At 47.7% G+C, this 18,328-nt stretch overlaps 1 protein-coding gene across 2 annotated transcripts; it reads left to right on the top strand.

The window, feature by feature from the left end:
- Window positions 1-11: 11 nt before the first annotated feature.
- On the top strand, window positions 12-13,387 carry GMEB2 (glucocorticoid modulatory element binding protein 2). 2 transcript variants are annotated; one of them, XM_069952353.1, is made up of 11 exons: window positions 12-162; window positions 2,427-2,567; window positions 3,550-3,624; window positions 3,806-3,900; window positions 4,282-4,412; window positions 4,628-4,731; window positions 5,664-5,821; window positions 7,445-7,525; window positions 8,656-8,793; window positions 9,431-9,553; window positions 10,466-13,387. In XM_069952353.1, the coding sequence occupies exons 2-11, from the start codon at window positions 2,449-2,451 to the stop codon at window positions 11,104-11,106; spliced, it is 1,665 nt and encodes a 554-aa protein (XP_069808454.1). In that variant the 5' UTR covers window positions 12-162; window positions 2,427-2,448; the 3' UTR covers window positions 11,107-13,387. The 2 variants fall into 2 exon arrangements, with proteins under 2 accessions (XP_069808454.1, XP_069808455.1); XM_069952354.1 differs by lacking the exon at window positions 12-162 and adding an exon at window positions 1,839-2,344.
- Window positions 13,388-18,328: the final 4,941 nt, after the last annotated feature.

Here is an 18,328-nt window from a genome sequence, read left to right as displayed (position 1 = left end):
GCCGTCACATGAGCGCGCATGGCCCCCTCCTTTTCTCCCCGGAGACGTGAACGAGCGCGGCCTGCTCACTTCACCCCCGCCCGCGTCCCCGAAACCGCCCAATAACCGGCGGAAACCCCGGGGCAGCAGGCGGCACGGAGGCCCGGGAGCTTCGGAAAGCAGGTGAGTGCCGCCCACGGCCTGGGGAGTCGTCACCCCTCCCCCTCATCACGCACCGGGTCCCTGCAGAGCGTCAGGACGTGACGGCGGGCCGTGCTCACGGCGGCGCCGGGGGGAGGAGGAGGCTGCGTGCGAGGCCGCGTTATAAGCGTCACCTCCGCACAGCGCCCGGGAGCGGGGCCTGGGCCGTCACCATGGCAACCGGTCACCCCCCCCCCCTTAAATATTGGGGGTTCTGTGAAGTGTACCCCGAAATTCTGCTCCTCCCCCAACTGAGGCACGCCCTAGACTTCAATGGCGGCCAACGCGCAGTATGCCTGCTGGGACTTGTGGTCCCCCCCTGGTGCCTGCTGGGACTTGTAGTCCCCTTACTAACTAACCTAAAGCCCCCTCATTGTTGCTTGCTGAGACTTGTAGTCCTATGATTACAGCCCCTCTATTGTTCTCTGCTGGGACTTGGTGGAGTCCCTCAGCCATTCCTGCTGGGACTTGTGGTCCCTCCCTGGTGCCTGTTCTCTGCAGAGTCTTGTCATCCCCTCAGTGACTCCTGCTGGGACTTGTAGTTCCTCCACTGTTTTCTGGGACTTGTATTTCCATTACTGTTCCCTGCAGAGTCTTGTCATCCCCTCAGTGTTTGCTGGGACTTGTAGTACCCTCATTACTGCCTGTTAAAGGGATACTTCGGAGGAGAAAAATAATTGGCGCACTACACTGCTGTAATAATGTAATATTACTGGTAACATAACGTATAGTATATACTTATTATCTATAGGTCCATAGAGCTGCAGCAGTGAGGGGCGAGCGGGCGCCCTCTGCTGCCACCACTGTTTGTATCAGGAACTGCAGGGCTCTAAGCTGAAGCTCTGGCTGTCCAGGCATGATGGGAGTTGTAGTTTTGCAGCAGGCGGAGGGGCCACATTCTTGTTTTAGTATCCTGATTGTTTCCTCTTTTCCCTCCTGGGACTTGTAGTTGTGGGGCTGGTGATCCTGGCAGCTATATAAGCTTTTCCTGTCACCTGATCCCACACAAGTCCTCCTCTCCTCCCTCTGTTGCTCTTCCTGGAAATCAGAGAAAGACAATTATCATCCCAGCGACATATTCTCTGCCTGTAAAGTGAGAAACATGATCTGGTATCATCACAAGGGTGGCGTGTGAGCTGTGCCGTTTCGGGCAGGGGTGGGGGCACAATGCCGGGGGGATTAGTTCCATCTGGTCCCCACTAGGATGGCAGAAACACTGCCAAGTAGGGACGTTCTGCCTCTAAGGCGACATTCATATATCAGTTGTTCTGTCTGCAATTGCGGTCAGAACATAGGACTAATGGTATTCAATAGCCCCGTTCACACGTCCATACTTGTGTATGGGACCGCGATCCGCTCTGGGGAAAAAAAAAAAAAAAAAAGAACATGCTGTAATGTGGACCGCATTTTGCAGCCCAGATTGCAAAGGTAATGAAGTGTGAGCACTACAGATGCACATTGGCAGTGCGGGCCGCAGGCTGCACTACAGGTGTGTGAATGTAGCCTAAATCTATGGGACCCTTTCAGTCTGAAATCATTAAAGGGGTTGTTCATAAAATATATTATATATATATATATATATATATATATATATATATATATATATATATATATATATATATACTTACCAGCTGCTGTATGTCCTGCAGGAAGTGGTGTATTCTCTGCTGCCACCACTGTCTATGTCAGGAACTGTCCAGAGCAGCAGAAAATCTCCATAGAAATCCTTTCCTGCTCTCCAGACTGGAAGGAATACACCATTTCAGGACATACAGCAGCTGATAAGTACTGAAAGACTGGAGATTTTTCTGGTGCAGATTGGCAGGCTGTTCCTTTTCTAAGACTTTGTTGGAGCAACCATCCAGTAATTTCCCTGCAGCAATGGGAAGCCTAACATGGCGTCCGCTGCAGTCAGTGGATGTGGGTGATGCATGGGTGCTGGCGGTCCTCCAAGGAAAGAGCTGCTCTTCTTTGTAGTCCTGATCACAATATGACCTAATAGACAATTGGATAAGCGGCCGATCAAGCCAGACTACTCCTTTAGCATGTAGACCTAGCATTACAGGAACCTAGGACATATAGTTAGGATAAGTCTCCATTAGGTGCAGATCACAGAATCCATCAGCAGGACCTTGGCCTATTCATCTGTATTCTGCTGACACAGGTGAGGGAGCCGGGGGAGGAGGAGTATCATTGTGCGGTTTAGGCGTTCTGTATTCATTATGTGTGTTCTCTCCCATCATCAGCTCCGTCAGGGTCTTTCCAGCCATGGCCACCCCAGATGTCAGCGTGCACGTGGAAGAGGTGGTGGTGGTGACCACACCGGATCACATTATGGACGGGAGTGGGGTGGAAGAGGTGAAAGCTGTCCTCGTTACCACCAACAGGTAGGAGTCTCTCAGCAGTACCCTATAGGTTCGGATGTAGCAGGGGGCTGTGTAGCATTTTGCAATCATTTTTATTGTTGCAGCGCACCTATGGTTAGAATAGATAAGTGAAAAATATGTCTCCGTGGTAACAGACTACACTGTGCGTAGTCTGACCCTGTAGTTGATAACCTACAAAATATAGGAGGCGGGAGAAGTGGTAAGTAACACATGACTGCAGGATCAGACTATGCAGAGCTTGTTTGTAGTCTGTTACCTTGGCAACAACTTGGTCTGCATAGAAGCTGTATACACAAAATAAACTAATTTCAGATGTTTATATTTTACTATAAATGCTGCGTGCCGCAAATGTCTAATACAGGGGTTCTGGGGATCAAGTGTTCTGATAAGTCAAAAACTTGTAAGAATAATAGAAATCTTTTAACGTTCCTTTGTGACTTGCACTGCTTGGCGGTGTCCTTATATACCATCTCTCCACGGAGGAAACAGATACGAGGCTGTACCCGGCGGTGCCCATCTGCCTCCCCCGGCTTTGTCATGGCAACAGGCAGGACCTGCTTCCGAGATGAACTCATGGGAGCGTCTTCAAACACTTCCAGCTGGGGGCTGCCGGCTGATCGCTCGCTCCATCCGGGCCAGTCACCTCTCTATATAGGTTATAGAGGAAATTTAAAGGGACATCAATAGTCAGATCTAGTTTTTTTTTCCATTAGTAAATTTTATTGAAAGTTTTATAGAGAATTTATTGTTTACATGTTTTTATGTAATACAGTGTCTGTGGAGTCATATGGGTTTGCACTTGTACTCTTGATTTTGATGTATTGTATGGGGACCAAATATATTTGCCAATAAGTATTTGGGGGTGGGGTAATCATCTTCAGTGTCTATATGAAATCTGAACCCACATTGGGGAATGATATAAATAAAATGTCGGCCTTGATCCTGCTAACATCTCAGTAATTTCTTTGTGTTAATATTACAGTCCAGTCTGGAACGGGCAGGAGCTGAGGCTGCCCTGGGTTGAGAGTAGTGATATCTCTGCGCCTGGAGTCTTCAGGTAGGGATCTACCACTGGGCCGCTTCATGGCATAAGGAGCAATAGCTGCTGTGTGATGTCTAGACCGGGGGTCACGATTTGTTTTATGACACTTTTATCACCTACCCGCATCCTGCAGACCCCGACCCCAGGAGTCTTCATGTATGTTTATAGTTATTCCTCATCCTCCATCTCTATACAGGACCCTGTCTGAAGAAGCCCTGGAGTCTGAGAATGTGGCAGCCGCAGCTGCAGCAGCATTTAGTGCATCTACGGAACTGAAAGAAGCTGTATTAGGTATGTGAAGCCCTCGCAACACCACCTTCCCTTGTTCTTCCTTACAATCTTTCTTGCTCCCCCCCCCATTGTGCTCTCTCTTTCTCTCCCCCTTTTCTGCTCTCTCTCTTCCCCTTGTGTGCTCTCTCTCCCTTGCTCTTTCTCTCTCCCCATGGCTCTCTCTTATTCCCCTTGCGCTCTCTCTCTTCCCCTTGCGCGCTCTCTCTCTCTCCTTCCCCTTGCGCTCTCTCTCTCTCTCTTCTTCCCCTTGCTTTCTTTTTCTCGCCCTCTTGCTCTCTTTTCCTCACTCACTCTCTGTTTCTTGCGCTCTCTCTCACTCATTCTATAATAGTTTAGAAAATTCATAAGACAATATTTCCTTTTCCCCTTTCTGATGAGAAGTGAAGATGGGGGATGAGGAAGAGGAGGCTCTGGAGGCTGAGATCGCTTACCCCATCACCTGTGGAGAGAGCAAGGCCAATCTACTATGGAGGAAGTTTGTGTGTCCGGGGATCAACGTCAAATGTGTACAGGTGAGACAGACCTATGCACCTGCACCATGTGACTAGGACAGATCTTATAATAGACTATCGGTATGATCCTGTCATAGAGGTAGAAGTGTAACGTGAGTCAGAAAAGAAAAAGATTCTTGGTTCTATATAGTCACATGATCCAGTAGCTCATACATACCATCACTCCTCCTTATTATTCCTCCTTTTATGACGGTTCTGTATTCTCTCTTAATTAGTACAATGACCACTTGATAACACCGAAGGAGTTTGTTCACCTGGCTGGAAAATCCACCCTGAAGGACTGGAAGAGGGCAATACGAATGAATGGCGTTATGCTCAGGTTAGTGGGTGGTAGGGATTAAACCCACATAGTCATAGGTAAGGCTGTCTGTAAATTCTGTCAGTAGAAAAGATGTTAAATATAAAATAAAACAAACGTGCCTAGAAACATGATATTTTGGTCAATATTTGCATTCTGTGCTTCCATGTTGATTCTCATGTAACATGTGACCGGTGCAGTGTGAAAAAAAAGAGAGATCTCTCATGGCTACAATATCACCTCTTATTTGCACACCTTCTTTTTTTGTCTACTAAACATTGCTCCCGCCTAGCCAGAATCCTGCTCCACACTGATGATGGGCAACACCCTGAAACAGCTGTATGTGGATGGATACCTGGCCTTGTTTTTTCCCTTGTTATTACATTGACTTATAGGGCCACTTAATATGGTTTTGGGGGTTTCCCTACAGGAGCCGCCTCTTGGCTGTGTTCTTTGTGGAGGGATATCTGGCTAGTCCTATGTTTCGAGACTCTTAGATGAGGCTCCACGGGCTCTTCTTTTGCGTATTCATGTTTCCCTGGGAGCTATGCACCTAGGATATCACTGCATTGAGTGCTTTACCTAGCAGACGGCAGTGTTATCTTTGGCTGGTCTCCCTGAGATCAGTGATCTGTTTCTCTTATTACCCTGAAGTACTGGAAGAGGGCGATACGAATGAATGGCGTTATGCTCAGGTTAGTGGGTGGTAGGGAATAAACTCACATAGTCATAGGTAAGGGTATCTGTAAATGCCATCAGCAATCTTCCTCTCTGTCAGTAGAAAAGATGTTAAATATAAAATAAAACAAACGTGCCTAGAAACACGATATTTTGGTCAATATTTGCATTCTGTGTTTCCATATTGATTCTCATGTAACGTGTGACCGGTGCAGTGTGGAAAAATAATAATTTTTCTGTCATGGCTACAATATCACCTCTTCTTTGTACACTAGAAAAATTATGGATTCTGGAGAGCTAGATTTCTATCAGCACTCGAAGGTCTGCTCCAATACCTGCCGAAGCACCAAGATCGATGTGACGGGGAGCCGGGTGTCGCTGTGCAGCCAGGTGTCTACAGAATACATTCCCATCACAACTGCATCCAGCGAGAGTAAGTACTGTGGGTATAGACTGCTACAAGTGTGCAGCTTCATTGTAAAAATCATTTTGTTGTTTACTAGCCAGAAAATGAACATTAAATAGCCCTATAAGAGTCTGTTGACCTTCCACAATTGCCCCTTTATGTTACCCCCAAAGTCCAGTGATCACTGTCAGTGTGATTTCACATTAGATTGGAAAATCCATCGATATGAGCGACTTGGAACGAGAACCGATCATCAGGGCTAGACAAGCAAGGGCCAGGAGGCCAGGATTTCACTGTAAACCAGTGGGTGTTTCTCATGTAATGGTTTGTGGAAATTTGTGCAAGCTAGGAAAAACATACAGAGAAAGGTGTCTCTGTGGACAGAAACTGAAAGGGGTCAGAGCAGGATGTCAGGAATCATCCCAATGAAGCGTAGGAGTGGAGCCCGGAAACTACAGCTGGTGACTGACAAACATGTCTGTATACAATAACAGCAAACAGCTAAGAGAAACAGGTTAGACTCCAGGGGGAAAGAGGGAAAATTGAATCACTGAGCAGCAGAGAAGCATGAATCCAGATCTGTATGAAGAAACATAGTTGTCAGATGGATCCAGATCTCTGTGGAGAAACACGGCCAGTCAGATGGATCCAGATCTCTATGGAGAAACATGGCTGGTCAGATGGATCCAAATCTCTGTGGAGAAACATGGCTGGTCAGATGGATCCAAATCTCTGTGGAGAAACATGGCCGGTCAGATGGATCCAAATCTCTGTGGAGAAACATGGCCGGTCAGATGGATCCAGATCTCTGTGGAGAAACATGGCCGGTCAGATGGATCCAGATCTCTGTGGACAAACATGGCCGGTCAGATGGTGTTTTCTTGGTGCAGCCTGGCTCCTCTTATACCCGTGGATGGATATTTAGACAATGGGGCTCATCCAACTTTTGCAGTTCATCCCTCCATTGAAGCGGCTTCTTTTATGGCAGAAGGAGACTGTCAGCAGAACTGTGGTTGTATAGTTATGGATCGGTTCCATGAGCATGAAAACCGTTTTCCTTTCTTCCCCGGTCTTCACAGTCCTAAGATAATAATCCTTTAGACATCTCTGGGATAAGGTAGAAGGGGGCCGCTTATGTCAGGACCTCCATGTAATGTGCTGCGAGAACTTTGAGAAACTATCCTGTCCACGTGGGCCGACATTCCAGCAGAGACAGCCATGCCATGATGAATTGCTGCAGGAGGTGCGGCCCTCTTCTAGATTAGGGGCTGTACATGATCTGTAGAGCAGCAGATGCCCAGTGTGTTGCAGTAGAAGCTGACATGAGAAGATGTCCTGTGTACAGAAGGTATAAGAATCTCTAACATTGAAGTCATGAAATAACATTTGCTGCAAGTTACTTGGCTTCTTTGCCATTGCTCACAAGGTGACATCAAACCCGGCAAAGCAGGTTCAGCTGTTGGCACACTAAAGGGCAACCTGAGGGCATTTGGCTTCTATTCTGATATAGCCATACAATATGGTTTTAGTATCTGCTAAGAGAAGGTTCAATCACTGTCCGGTCTGCCTTCAGCATCTATGCCAAAGCAAGTATTTAACCAGGTAAAATTAATTAAATTAAGTAATTTTTTTTTTTTTTTTATTACATAGATTTTACAGTGAACGGGACCCCGACTACTATCACAATTGAAACTTGTGAAAATTCAGGAGAGTGGGGTAGCACAGTGGCAGGTAAGGGCAACCAGTTATGATGGTAAAGGGTTAAACTACGGCGACCAGTCGGAGACACATAGACAAATGTTAAAACTCTGCTGAGATGTTGCTTAGTTATCTGTTCCTTGTAAAGTTGGGTACAGTATGGTTCTTGAGCAGCTTTAGTTTAGCATTAAATGGGTACTCCAGGATTTTTTTTTTCTTTCAAATCAACTGGTGTCAGAAAGTTATACAGATTTGTAAATTATTTCTATTTAAACATCTCCAGTCTTCCAGTACTTATTAGATGCTGTATGTCCTGCAGGAAGTGACACAGTGCTCTCTGCTGCCACCTTTGTCCATGTCAGGAACTGTCCAGAGCAGGAGAGGTTTTCTATGGGGATTTGCTGCTGCTCTGGACAGTACAAAACCAACTAATAAGATTCCTAAGTCCTTGTAAACTACACCAAAGGGTTACTCATAACATAATCAACCAAAAAATACCCCTAATTTGTAATATCACACACAATGCACTAGATTCATTATCCAAAAACTTTATTTAATCCATGATTCCCAAAGTATCCCATAAAATCAACACATACACAATAGACATTTAAAAACAAGGTGGAGGGGTGTCATAACATCAAGATTTCATAAATATCACTGCATGTACAGGACAAGGCTATACTAATGTAAAAAATGAATAAATAAAATGCTGTATGTACCAAACCTATTTAAAGTGCAAGTGCCTGTATATAAATAAATAAGTAAAAAGTCCATGCACACCACATCCTGACCTGTCAATTGATGGCTACATTGCCTATACAAACGTGGTCAGTAAATTACTAACATACAGCACATGAACCCCCACTGTTACACACAAGCCCCTCCACCTCCCCCTCCCCCCCACACCTGTTCTGGACAGTTCCTGACATGGACAGAGGTGACAGCAGAGAGTACTGCAGAGACTGGAAAGAATACACCACTTCCTGCAGGACATCCAGCATCTGATAAGTACTGGAAGACTGGAGATTTTTAAATAGGAGTAATTTGCAAATCTATGTATAGCTTTCTGACACCAGTTGATTTGAAAGAAAAACCATTTTTTCGAAGTACCCCTTCAACATGATCACAGTTGCTGAGCTCACTGAACAATTTCTGTTCTGCAGATGAGACCCTGGGGTTCTGGCAAGGTTTGCGGGATGCAGGGCTGCTGGGGGACGTCATCCAGAAGTTTCACCAGGAGCTGCTGGAGACCATGAAAGGACTGAAGCAGCGGCTGCAGACGTCTCCCATCCAGCTACAAGGTTTATTATCCAGCATTTTCTATTCTATTGGATTTTTGTTACCTGACTGCTGCTTTGTTCCAGCACCAGAGATGTATGTCAGCATCGTACCCTCCCTCCCTACGGCACTAAGAACATATACATTCAGCAGATCCTACTGTCCCATGTTAATGGATGTTAGGTCAGTGCAGCCACCATGTATAGTGTATGTCCTGCTGTATTCATTAATTCCATCACTATGCAGTGGACATTGCAAGTGGCAGTGATAAAGTGCAGGAATATTCTGTGCTGTGTGTTATAAACCAGACTGGGCCATTGTATTAAAGGGTTAGTTCTCGAAAAAGAAAAAAATTTCAAATCAGCTGGTGATCTCTGCTGCCACCTCTGTCCATGTCAGGAACTGTCCAGAGCAGCAGCAAATCCCCATAGAAAACCTCTCCTGCTCTAGACAGTTCCTGACATGGACAGAGGTGGCAGCAGAGAGCGCTGTGTCAGGCTGGAAAGAATACACCACTTCCTGCAGGGCACACCAAAATTGTTTTGGTCAGCTACCCCTTCAAAGCAGGTGTGAAGTTGAATCTGTACTTGAGAAGAGAAGGAGTCAGGTCGTGTCTCCCATGACTGTCTCAGATAATCACTTGTCTCTTCTCTCTAATAGACGCCATGTTGCTCAACAACATCGTCCAGAATTTTGGGATGTTGGACCTCATCAAGAAAGTGTTAGCCGGTCACAAGAGCCAAATGGACCGGTCCAGGGAGCAATACACGAGGGACTTAGCAGGTACAGTTCCTAGGATACAGTTGTGTTTTTTTTCAGGTTTCGGGTAACTAAATCCTTGTAGAGGTTTTCCAGGACTTTTATATTGATGGTGTTTCCTGAGCATAGGTCATAAATATCCTGGGTTGGGGGTCAGACTCCCATGAATCCCACCGATGATTTGATTGAAGAGGTTGCAGCACTCATGGAAATGCCTCCTCCCAGTCATGTGATTGGTTATGATACTTCATGCCTTAGATATTGTCACTGCTTTGTGTATAAATGGTGGGCATTAACTTAAAGGGGAAGTCCAGGGTTGGACATTTTTTTCAAAAGAGTCGGGGAGGAGGTGGCTGAACATAACATGCCCTGTCTCCCTGGCTGCAGTGCTGGGTCCCCCACTCCACCAGCCACTTTATGATCTTAGCGGGGACTGGGTTTGTGATGAGTCAGTGGCTGAGGTGGGACTACGGTGGCTGTGGGGCTGACATGTCACAACCTGGGTCCCCGCTCCGACCAGGAAGCCACTGGTGGAGCGCAGGGGACAGTGGAACCCAGCACTGGAGCTGGAGATGTAGTGCATGTTGTTATGTTTGGCCACCTCCCCTCTGGCTTTTTTGAAAAAAAAAAAAAAAACATCTGACCCTGGACTTCTACTTTAAATACACCATTTTTGGCCATATATAACACACCTTTTTCTTACCGCTAGATTGGCACCATGGGGGGGTTGGTTTTATGGCTGTACCTTTCATAGACCATTGCACCATCAGGTTCAGCTTTAATGTATGTGGTTCTTCAGGTCCATTACGCGTGTATGTGGAGGCACAATGTTCTTGTTGACACAGTGCATTGTTTCCTTGGGTGTGAATAGCTCGTACCATATCTTATGCAATGGACGTTATTTCCAGTTGACGGTAAATCTTCTTCCCTTTGCAGCTCTGGAGCAGCAGTGTGACGAGCATCGACGAAGAGCTAAGGAGCTAAAACACAAGTCCCAGCACCTAAACAACGTCCTGATGACTCTGACGCCTGTCAGTGTGTCCCCTCCCGTCAAGAGACCACGACTAACCAGAGCCACATCCGGTCCGGCCGCCATCAGCTCCCAGGTCTCTTCTCAGCCAACACAGATCACTCTGCCACAAGGAATGTCCATCTCTCAGCTGACCAGCCTTCCCTTCAGTAAAGTACTTTCCGCCTCCATCCCATCCTCCTCCAGCTCCACTGTCATAAGCAAGAACTCTAGCTCCCAGGCCAGCTCACCTTCCTCCCCTGTTTTGGGGGGTTACACCATACTCACCCCTTCAGGGAGCAATTTTCCAGGCACGCTGGAGATTCACCCCGATTCCTCTAACCTCACCGTCCTGAGCACTGCAGCCATGCAAGACAGTAACACCGTTCTCAAAGTAGTGAGCCCCATCCAGTTGCTGACGCTGCAGGGCCTTGGTGCCACAATACAGAACCTGGCCCAGATAGCGCCGGCGGGGAGCACTATAGTAGCCGTGCCCTGTGAGTCAGGGGATGGAGAAGAGGAGCATACCACCATAGAAGTGACGTCACTGTCCGAGGACCAGAAATAGACTGGGGAGCCCTGTTTGAACGTGTTTTAGCCCAGAGGTGCCATGTTTCTGAGGACGGATGAGAAAGCTGGATGAACCAAAGAGGATTGAGGGGGAGGCTCTGCAGCACATTGCACAGAACTATACTGCAGATCATTCTGACACTGGACAAATGACATTGTTTTGGTGTTAAGCTCTTCCTGTGGGCAGTCTGAAAGTACTCACGTTCGTCCTGTTCTCCGCACTTGCGCCATACTTCGCAAGTAGAGCCGCTCAAAACTCAGTGTTATTAATGTCAGACGCCAATTATGTAGAGCGATACAGAGCATCTCCTCTTTACTGCCCCAGTCGATAAACAGAAGTAATGAGCATGTATATCCTGCCGCTATGTGAGGCTAGTAGAGGGGAGGAGGTATGCCCAATCTCACACCTCATCTGCAGATGAAGCCGATTCTCAGGAGAAGTTAGACAGGATCTATTGACATCTCTGCATTTTGGACCTGCATAAAGTGTCTCCAGCTGTGACCTTATGCGCATGCTGGTTCTTGTAGTCCCTCAGCTTTCTGATGCTTCTGTAGAGCTCTCTAAATATAGATCTTAGGACAGAATTGACATGAGGCATTTCCAGCAGATAGGTGAGATTTTCCCTTAGCGTTCAGGTTATAACCTTCCTTAGTTATAGTTTTTTCCCAAGATGCAGAGCCCACTGGCCATGTGCTTCTTGCCCTCGGCGACCGGGTAATACAGCTGTAAGGGAGAAGACTATTGGTGATTTAACTGCACCGTCACAGTAGCCATGAAATACCCATTTAATTTTCCGCTCGTAAGGGTCACTAAAGTAACCTGGGCCTCCCCTCCCCACTTGTTCCTTCTTTAATTGACAGTCAGGGATCTCCATACCCCTACATCCTCATTGATGCGCATGTGCGGTCAGTGTCTAGCTTCTCACACGCCTCCAGTAACGGAATAGTGGAAGAAGAATGAGCTCTAGCATCCGTCACTGAACGTACATGGGCCGCGGGTCGGTGTAGATGCAGCTTGAGGATGCACGGCACCCAGAGAGGCCTGGCTGTCAGCTATAGGAGCAGAGGGCAGTGAAAGTGATGGGTGGAGGGGATGCAGCCCTGGGTACACCTCTCTCATCTTACCGACTGACAAATAAAGCAGCAGGAGTTAAATGGAGGTAACAATATCAGTCAATTATATTAGCAAATCAGATTGGTGGCAAGAGGCCTTGGTGTCAGCACCCCCTTCCTAGGAGGCAGCCATAGTGCTGGGCCATTAAAAACCGTAGACCAGCGTCCTGCATAATGGGAACAATGGCTGGAGAAGCACAGATTGTGGACCATTTGTTGGACCCCCCACGGCCTATATGCACTGCTGAATATACAGTAATGCTGTCTACCTTAATGGCCAAGATCACAAGTTGTTCACAGAGAAGTTCTATGCACAAATTCAGACAAATTGCATTCATATGTCTGCCTACACAGCGGCCATCGCTGACATCTACAACAGACCTAAACTATCGGTGTAACACATGGCAGACGGTCAGGTCACAACTAGAGTCGAGCAGTTCTACAGTATGCATAGGCCATCGGCTCATTTAGTCTTGTAAAAGTTGTGCTGATTCCCTGAAGACGTCTCTGGGGATAGGGAGAAACTAAACTGAATCCAGTTGAGTAGTAGGGAACCTTGGCCCTCCAGCTGTTGCAAAACTACTACTCCCATCATGTTTGGACAGCCAAAGCTTTAGCTCTCCATGCATGATGGGAGTTGTAGTTTTGCAACAGCTGGAGAGCCAGGGTTCCCCACTCCTGCTCTGACCTGTACCATTGAAATATGGTATTCAGATGCTATAGGTACAGGCATCGTCATCCATCTAACTCAATGGCTCAGCGCCAAGACAAGGGACTGAGGCTATAGCCACCTTTCAGTGTATATAGAATGAATTATATTTGTTAATACTTATCCAGTATTACACTCCACAGCTGCACTCACTATTCCGTTTGGAGATTTTAGCCTGCAGAATTATAAACGCAGCTGTGGAGAAAAATACAGGATGCAAATGAATTGACATGCAGATAAATTCTCCAGTGTAAAAGGTGGGACGGTGGACATGCGCTCTGACAAGGGGAGAAACCGATAGACGCCATCGACTGGGGGGAAAATTTGATGTTTTTAGAAAACCATTTCATTTTCTGAAATGTTTGTGTCTGGATGTACGGGGCCTCGTGTGTCAGTGCGATATAACTGGCATCACGCGACTTCTCACAGGAAGAATAAAACACTAAAATGCTTCTGATTTCTTCTTTTGGTCTTTAATGTTTTATTCACACTGACCTCACAATCCGACAAGGGACAAGAATGTTTGTTTTCAGTCATATCTGTCCTGTGGTGTCTCCTCATAGGCTTATAATACATTAGCTGTAACAGGTGCCTGCAGATAATATTATATAGACCAGGGATGGGGAACCTGCCGCCTTCCAGCTGGTGCAGAACTACAACTCCTATCATGCCTGGTCAGCCACAGGCTTTGGCTGATTATAGGCCATGTGAGTGTTTAGTACCAATAATCAAAAGGGCCAGCGATTAGCCAACTCTTTTGTGCTGCCATTTATATCATCATTATTGGGCACACAAGGCCCTGTCCAAACAGGGAGGCCAATAACAAGGAGTCTAGCTTGTGTCAATGATCAACTTTGGGTTGTTGTCCCCTGTCAGGCAGAGTAAAGAGACCCTGTTCAGTTTCCCTGCAGCGCTACCACAGGGAGAATTAAAGGGAAACTCCGGCAAAAAATCCTTTTCTTTCAAATTAACTGGTGTCAAAAAGTTATATAGATGTTGTAATTTACTTCTCTTTAAATATTTCCAGTTTTCCAGTACTTTATCAGCTGCTGAATGTCCTGCAGGAAGTGGTGTAATCTTTCTAGTCTGACACAGTGCTCTCTGCTGCCACCTCTGTCCATGTCAGGAAATGTCCAGAGCAGGAGAGGTTTTCTATGGGGATTTGCTCCTGCTCTGGACGGTTCCTGACATGGACAGAGCTGGCAGCAGAGAGCACTGTGTCAGACTGGAGCGAATACACCACTTCCTGCAGGACATACAGCAGCTGCTAAGTACTGGCAGACTGGAGATTTTTAAATAGAAGCAAATTACAAGTCTTTATAACTTTCTGAGACCAGGTACTTTGAAAGATTTTTTTTTTCTGGAGTACCCCTTTAAATATTACACAAAGTTATGGTTCCCCCATAAAGCCATAGTGTCTCCTCGCTACCCCATGCCCTATTGGACTCTATAAGCAGGTTAGGATCGCTATTGATTATTTGGGGCACTCACTTTTGTCTGCTATTACACTATTATTGTTTAGTGCTTCAAAGAAGTGGAAAGGACATTGATTGCCCTAGGGGAAAACTGTGGCTCCACACCAAGGAGTCTAGACCCAAGTAAATACATAAGGCTGGATTCACACCTAGCAGTGAATTCCTGTAGATCACATACACACATGATTCAATTGCTGTATAGTTTTGTTATGCTTTGCTTCTGGCCCCTATAATTTTTTTTTATCTATCCCTTGATGGAGCAGTGAGGGGGTTTGTTTTTTGCAGGACGAGCTATTTTAGAGTTGATGTGACTATTTGACTGTGTTTTATTCCATATTTTATACTGCACAGTGTACATCGTAAAAGCATAACCCAAAAGACAATTGCCCAAATAGGCGGCATCAGGGAAGGGTTATATTACATCATCTTTAGTTGTGTTTTTTTTTTTCCTGGTATAAAGTCACTCTGCGGTGCAGGCAGGACATGTATAACACATGTAAACATCAGCCATGCCATGTGTTCTTGTGCTGTCTATATAAATAATTATTATATAATATACCCTGTACTGGGTGTGCTCCCCTCCCATCTCTATACCTGTGCTCCCTATACTGTGTGTGCTCCCCTCCCTCCTCATCTATACCTGTGTCCCCTATACTGTGTGTGCTCCCCTCCCTCATCTATACCTGTGCCCCCTATACTGTGTGTGTGTGCTCCCCTCCCTCCTCCTCCTCTATACCTGTGCCCCCTATACTGTATGTGCTCCCCTCCCTCCTCCTCTATACCTGTGCCCCCTATACTGTGTGTGCTCCCCTCCCTCCTCCTCTATACCTGTGCCCTCTATACTGGGTGTGCTCCCCTCCCATCTCTACTTGCCTCCTATACTGTGTGCTCCCCTTCCATCCCTATACCTGTGCCCTATACTGTATGTGCTCCCCTCCCTCCTCCTCTATACCTGTGCCCCCTATACGGTGTGTGTGCTCCCCTCCATCTCTATACCTGTGCTCCCCTCCCTCCCTCCTCTATACCTGTGCGCCCTATACTGTATGTGCTCCCCTCCCTCCTCCTCTATACCTGTGCCCCCTATACTGTATTGGCTTCCCCCCCTTCCTCCTATATACCTGTGCCCTCTATACTGTGTGTGCTCCCCTCCCTCCTCTATACTTGTGCCCCCTATAGTGTGTGTGCTCCCCTCCCTCCTCCTCTATACCTGTGCCCTATACTGTGTGGGCTCCCCTCTCTCCTCCTCTATACCTGTGCCCCTTATACTGTTGTGTGCTCCCCTCCCTCCTCTATACCTGTGCCCTATACTGGGTGTGCTCCCCTCCATCTATACCTGTGCCCCCTATACTGTATGTGCTCCCCTCCCTCCTCCTCTATACCTGTGCCCTATACAGTGTGGGCTCCCCTCCCTCCTCTATACTGGTGCCCCCTATACTGTGTGTGCTCCCCTACCTCCTCCTTTATACCTGTGCCCCCTATACTGTATGTGCTCCCCTCCAATCTCTATACCTGTGCCCCCTATACTGTATGTGCTCCCCACCCATCTCTATACCTGTGCCCCCTATACTGTATGTGCTCCCCTCCCTCCTCTATACCTGTACCCTATACTGAGTGTGCTCCCCTCCATCTATACCTGTGCCTCCTATACTGTATGTGCCTTCCTCCCTTCTCTATACCTGTGTGTGCCCCTTATACTGTGTGCTCCCCTCCCATCTCTATACCTGTGCCCCCTATACTGTGTGTGCTCCCCTCCCATCTCTATACCTGTGCCCTATACTGTATGTGCTCCCCTCCCTCTTCCTCTATACCTGTGCCCCTTATACTGTTGTGTGCTCCCCTCCCTCCTCCTCTATACTTGTGCCCCCTATACTGTATGTGCTCCCCTCCCTCCTCTATACCAGTGCTCCCCTCCCTCCTCCTCTATACCTGTGCCCCCCCCATACTGTGTGTGCTCCCCTCCCTCCCATCTCTATACCTGTGCCCTATACTGTATGTGCCCCTATACCTGTATGTGCTCCCCTCCCTCCTCTATACCTGTACCCTATACTGAGTGTGCTCCCCTCCATCTATACCTGTGCCTCCTATACTGTATGTGCCTTCCTCCCTCCTCTATACCTGTGTGTGCCCCTTATACTGTGTGCTCCCCTCCCATCTCTATACCTGTGCCCTATACTGTATGTGCTCCCCTCCCTCTTCCTCTATACCTGTGCCCCTTATACTGTTGTGTGCTCCCCTCCCTCCTCCTCTATACTTGTGCCCCCTATACTGTATGTGCTCCCCTCCCTCCTCTATACCGGTGCTCCCTATACTGGGTGTGCTCCCCTCCCTCCTCCTCTATACCTGTGCCCCCCCCCATTCTGTGTGTGCTCCCCTCCCTCCCATCTCTATACCTGTGCCCTATACTGTATGTGCCCCTATACCTGTATGTGCTCCCCTCCCTCCTCTATACCTGTGCCCCCTACACTGTATGTGCTCCCTTCCCTCCTCTATACCTGTATGTGCCCCCTATACTGTATGTGCCCCCCTCCTTCTCTGTACCTGTGCCCTATACTGTATGTGCTCCCCTCCCTCCTCCTCTATACTTGTGCCCCCTATACTGTATGTGCCCCCTATACTGTATGTGCCCCCTATACTGTATGTGCTCCCCTCCCTCCCATCCCTATACCTGTGACCCCTATACTGTATGTGCTCCCCTCCTTCCTCTATACCTGTACCCCCATACTGTATGTGCTCCCCTCCCTCCTCTATACCTGTGCCCCCTATACTGTATGTGCTCCCCTCCCTCCTCCTCTATACCTGTATGTGCCCTATACTGTATGTGCTCCCCTCCCTCCTCCTCTATACCTGTGCCCTATACTGTATGTGCTCCCCTCCCTCCTCCTCTATACCTGTGCCCCCTATACTGTATGTGCTCCCCTCCCTCCTCTATACCTGTGCCCCCTATACTGTATGTGCTCCCCTCCCTCCTCCTCTATACCTGTGCCCCCTATACTGTATGTGCTCCCCTCCCTCCTCCTCTATACCTGTATGTGCCCTATACTGTATGTGCTCCCCTCCCTCCTCCTCTATACCTGTATGTGCCCTATACTGTATGTGCTCCCCTCCCTCCTCCTCTATACCTGTATGTGCCCTATACTGTATGTGCTCCCCTCCCTCCTCCTCTATACCTGTATGTGCCCTATACTGTATGTGCTCCCCTCCCTCCTCCTCTATACCTGTATGTGCCCTATACTGTATGTGCTCCCCTCCCTCCTCCTCTATACCTGTATGTGCCCTATACTGTATGTGCTCCCCTCCCTCCTCCTCTATACCTGTATGTGCCCTATACTGTATGTGCTCCCCTCCCTCCTCCTCTATACCTGTATGTGCCCTATACTGTATGTGCTCCCCTCCCTCCTCCTCTATACCTGTATGTGCCCTATACTGTATGTGCTCCCCTCCCTCCTCCTCTATACCTGTATGTGCCCTATACTGTATGTGCTCCCCTCCCTCCTCCTCTATACCTGTATGTGCCCTATACTGTATGTGCTCCCCTCCCTCCTCCTCTATACCTGTATGTGCCCTATACTGTATGTGCTCCCCTCCCTCCTCCTCTATACCTGTATGTGCCCTATACTGTATGTGCTCCCCTCCCTCCTCCTCTATACCTGTATGTGCCCTATACTGTATGTGCTCCCCTCCCTCCTCCTCTATACCTGTATGTGCCCTATACTGTATGTGCTCCCCTCCCTCCTCCTCTATACCTGTATGTGCCCTATACTGTATGTGCTCCCCTCCCTCCTCCTCTATACCTGTATGTGCCCTATACTGTATGTGCTCCCCTCCCTCCTCCTCTATACCTGTATGTGCCCTATACTGTATGTGCTCCCCTCCCTCCTCCTCTATACCTGTATGTGCCCTATACTGTATGTGCTCCCCTCCCT

Source organism: Dendropsophus ebraccatus, chromosome 14 (genome assembly GCF_027789765.1).
Source record: "Dendropsophus ebraccatus isolate aDenEbr1 chromosome 14, aDenEbr1.pat, whole genome shotgun sequence".
Taxonomy (NCBI): domain Eukaryota; kingdom Metazoa; phylum Chordata; class Amphibia; order Anura; family Hylidae; genus Dendropsophus; species Dendropsophus ebraccatus.
This window is presented reverse-complemented; position numbering and strand designations above follow the sequence as displayed.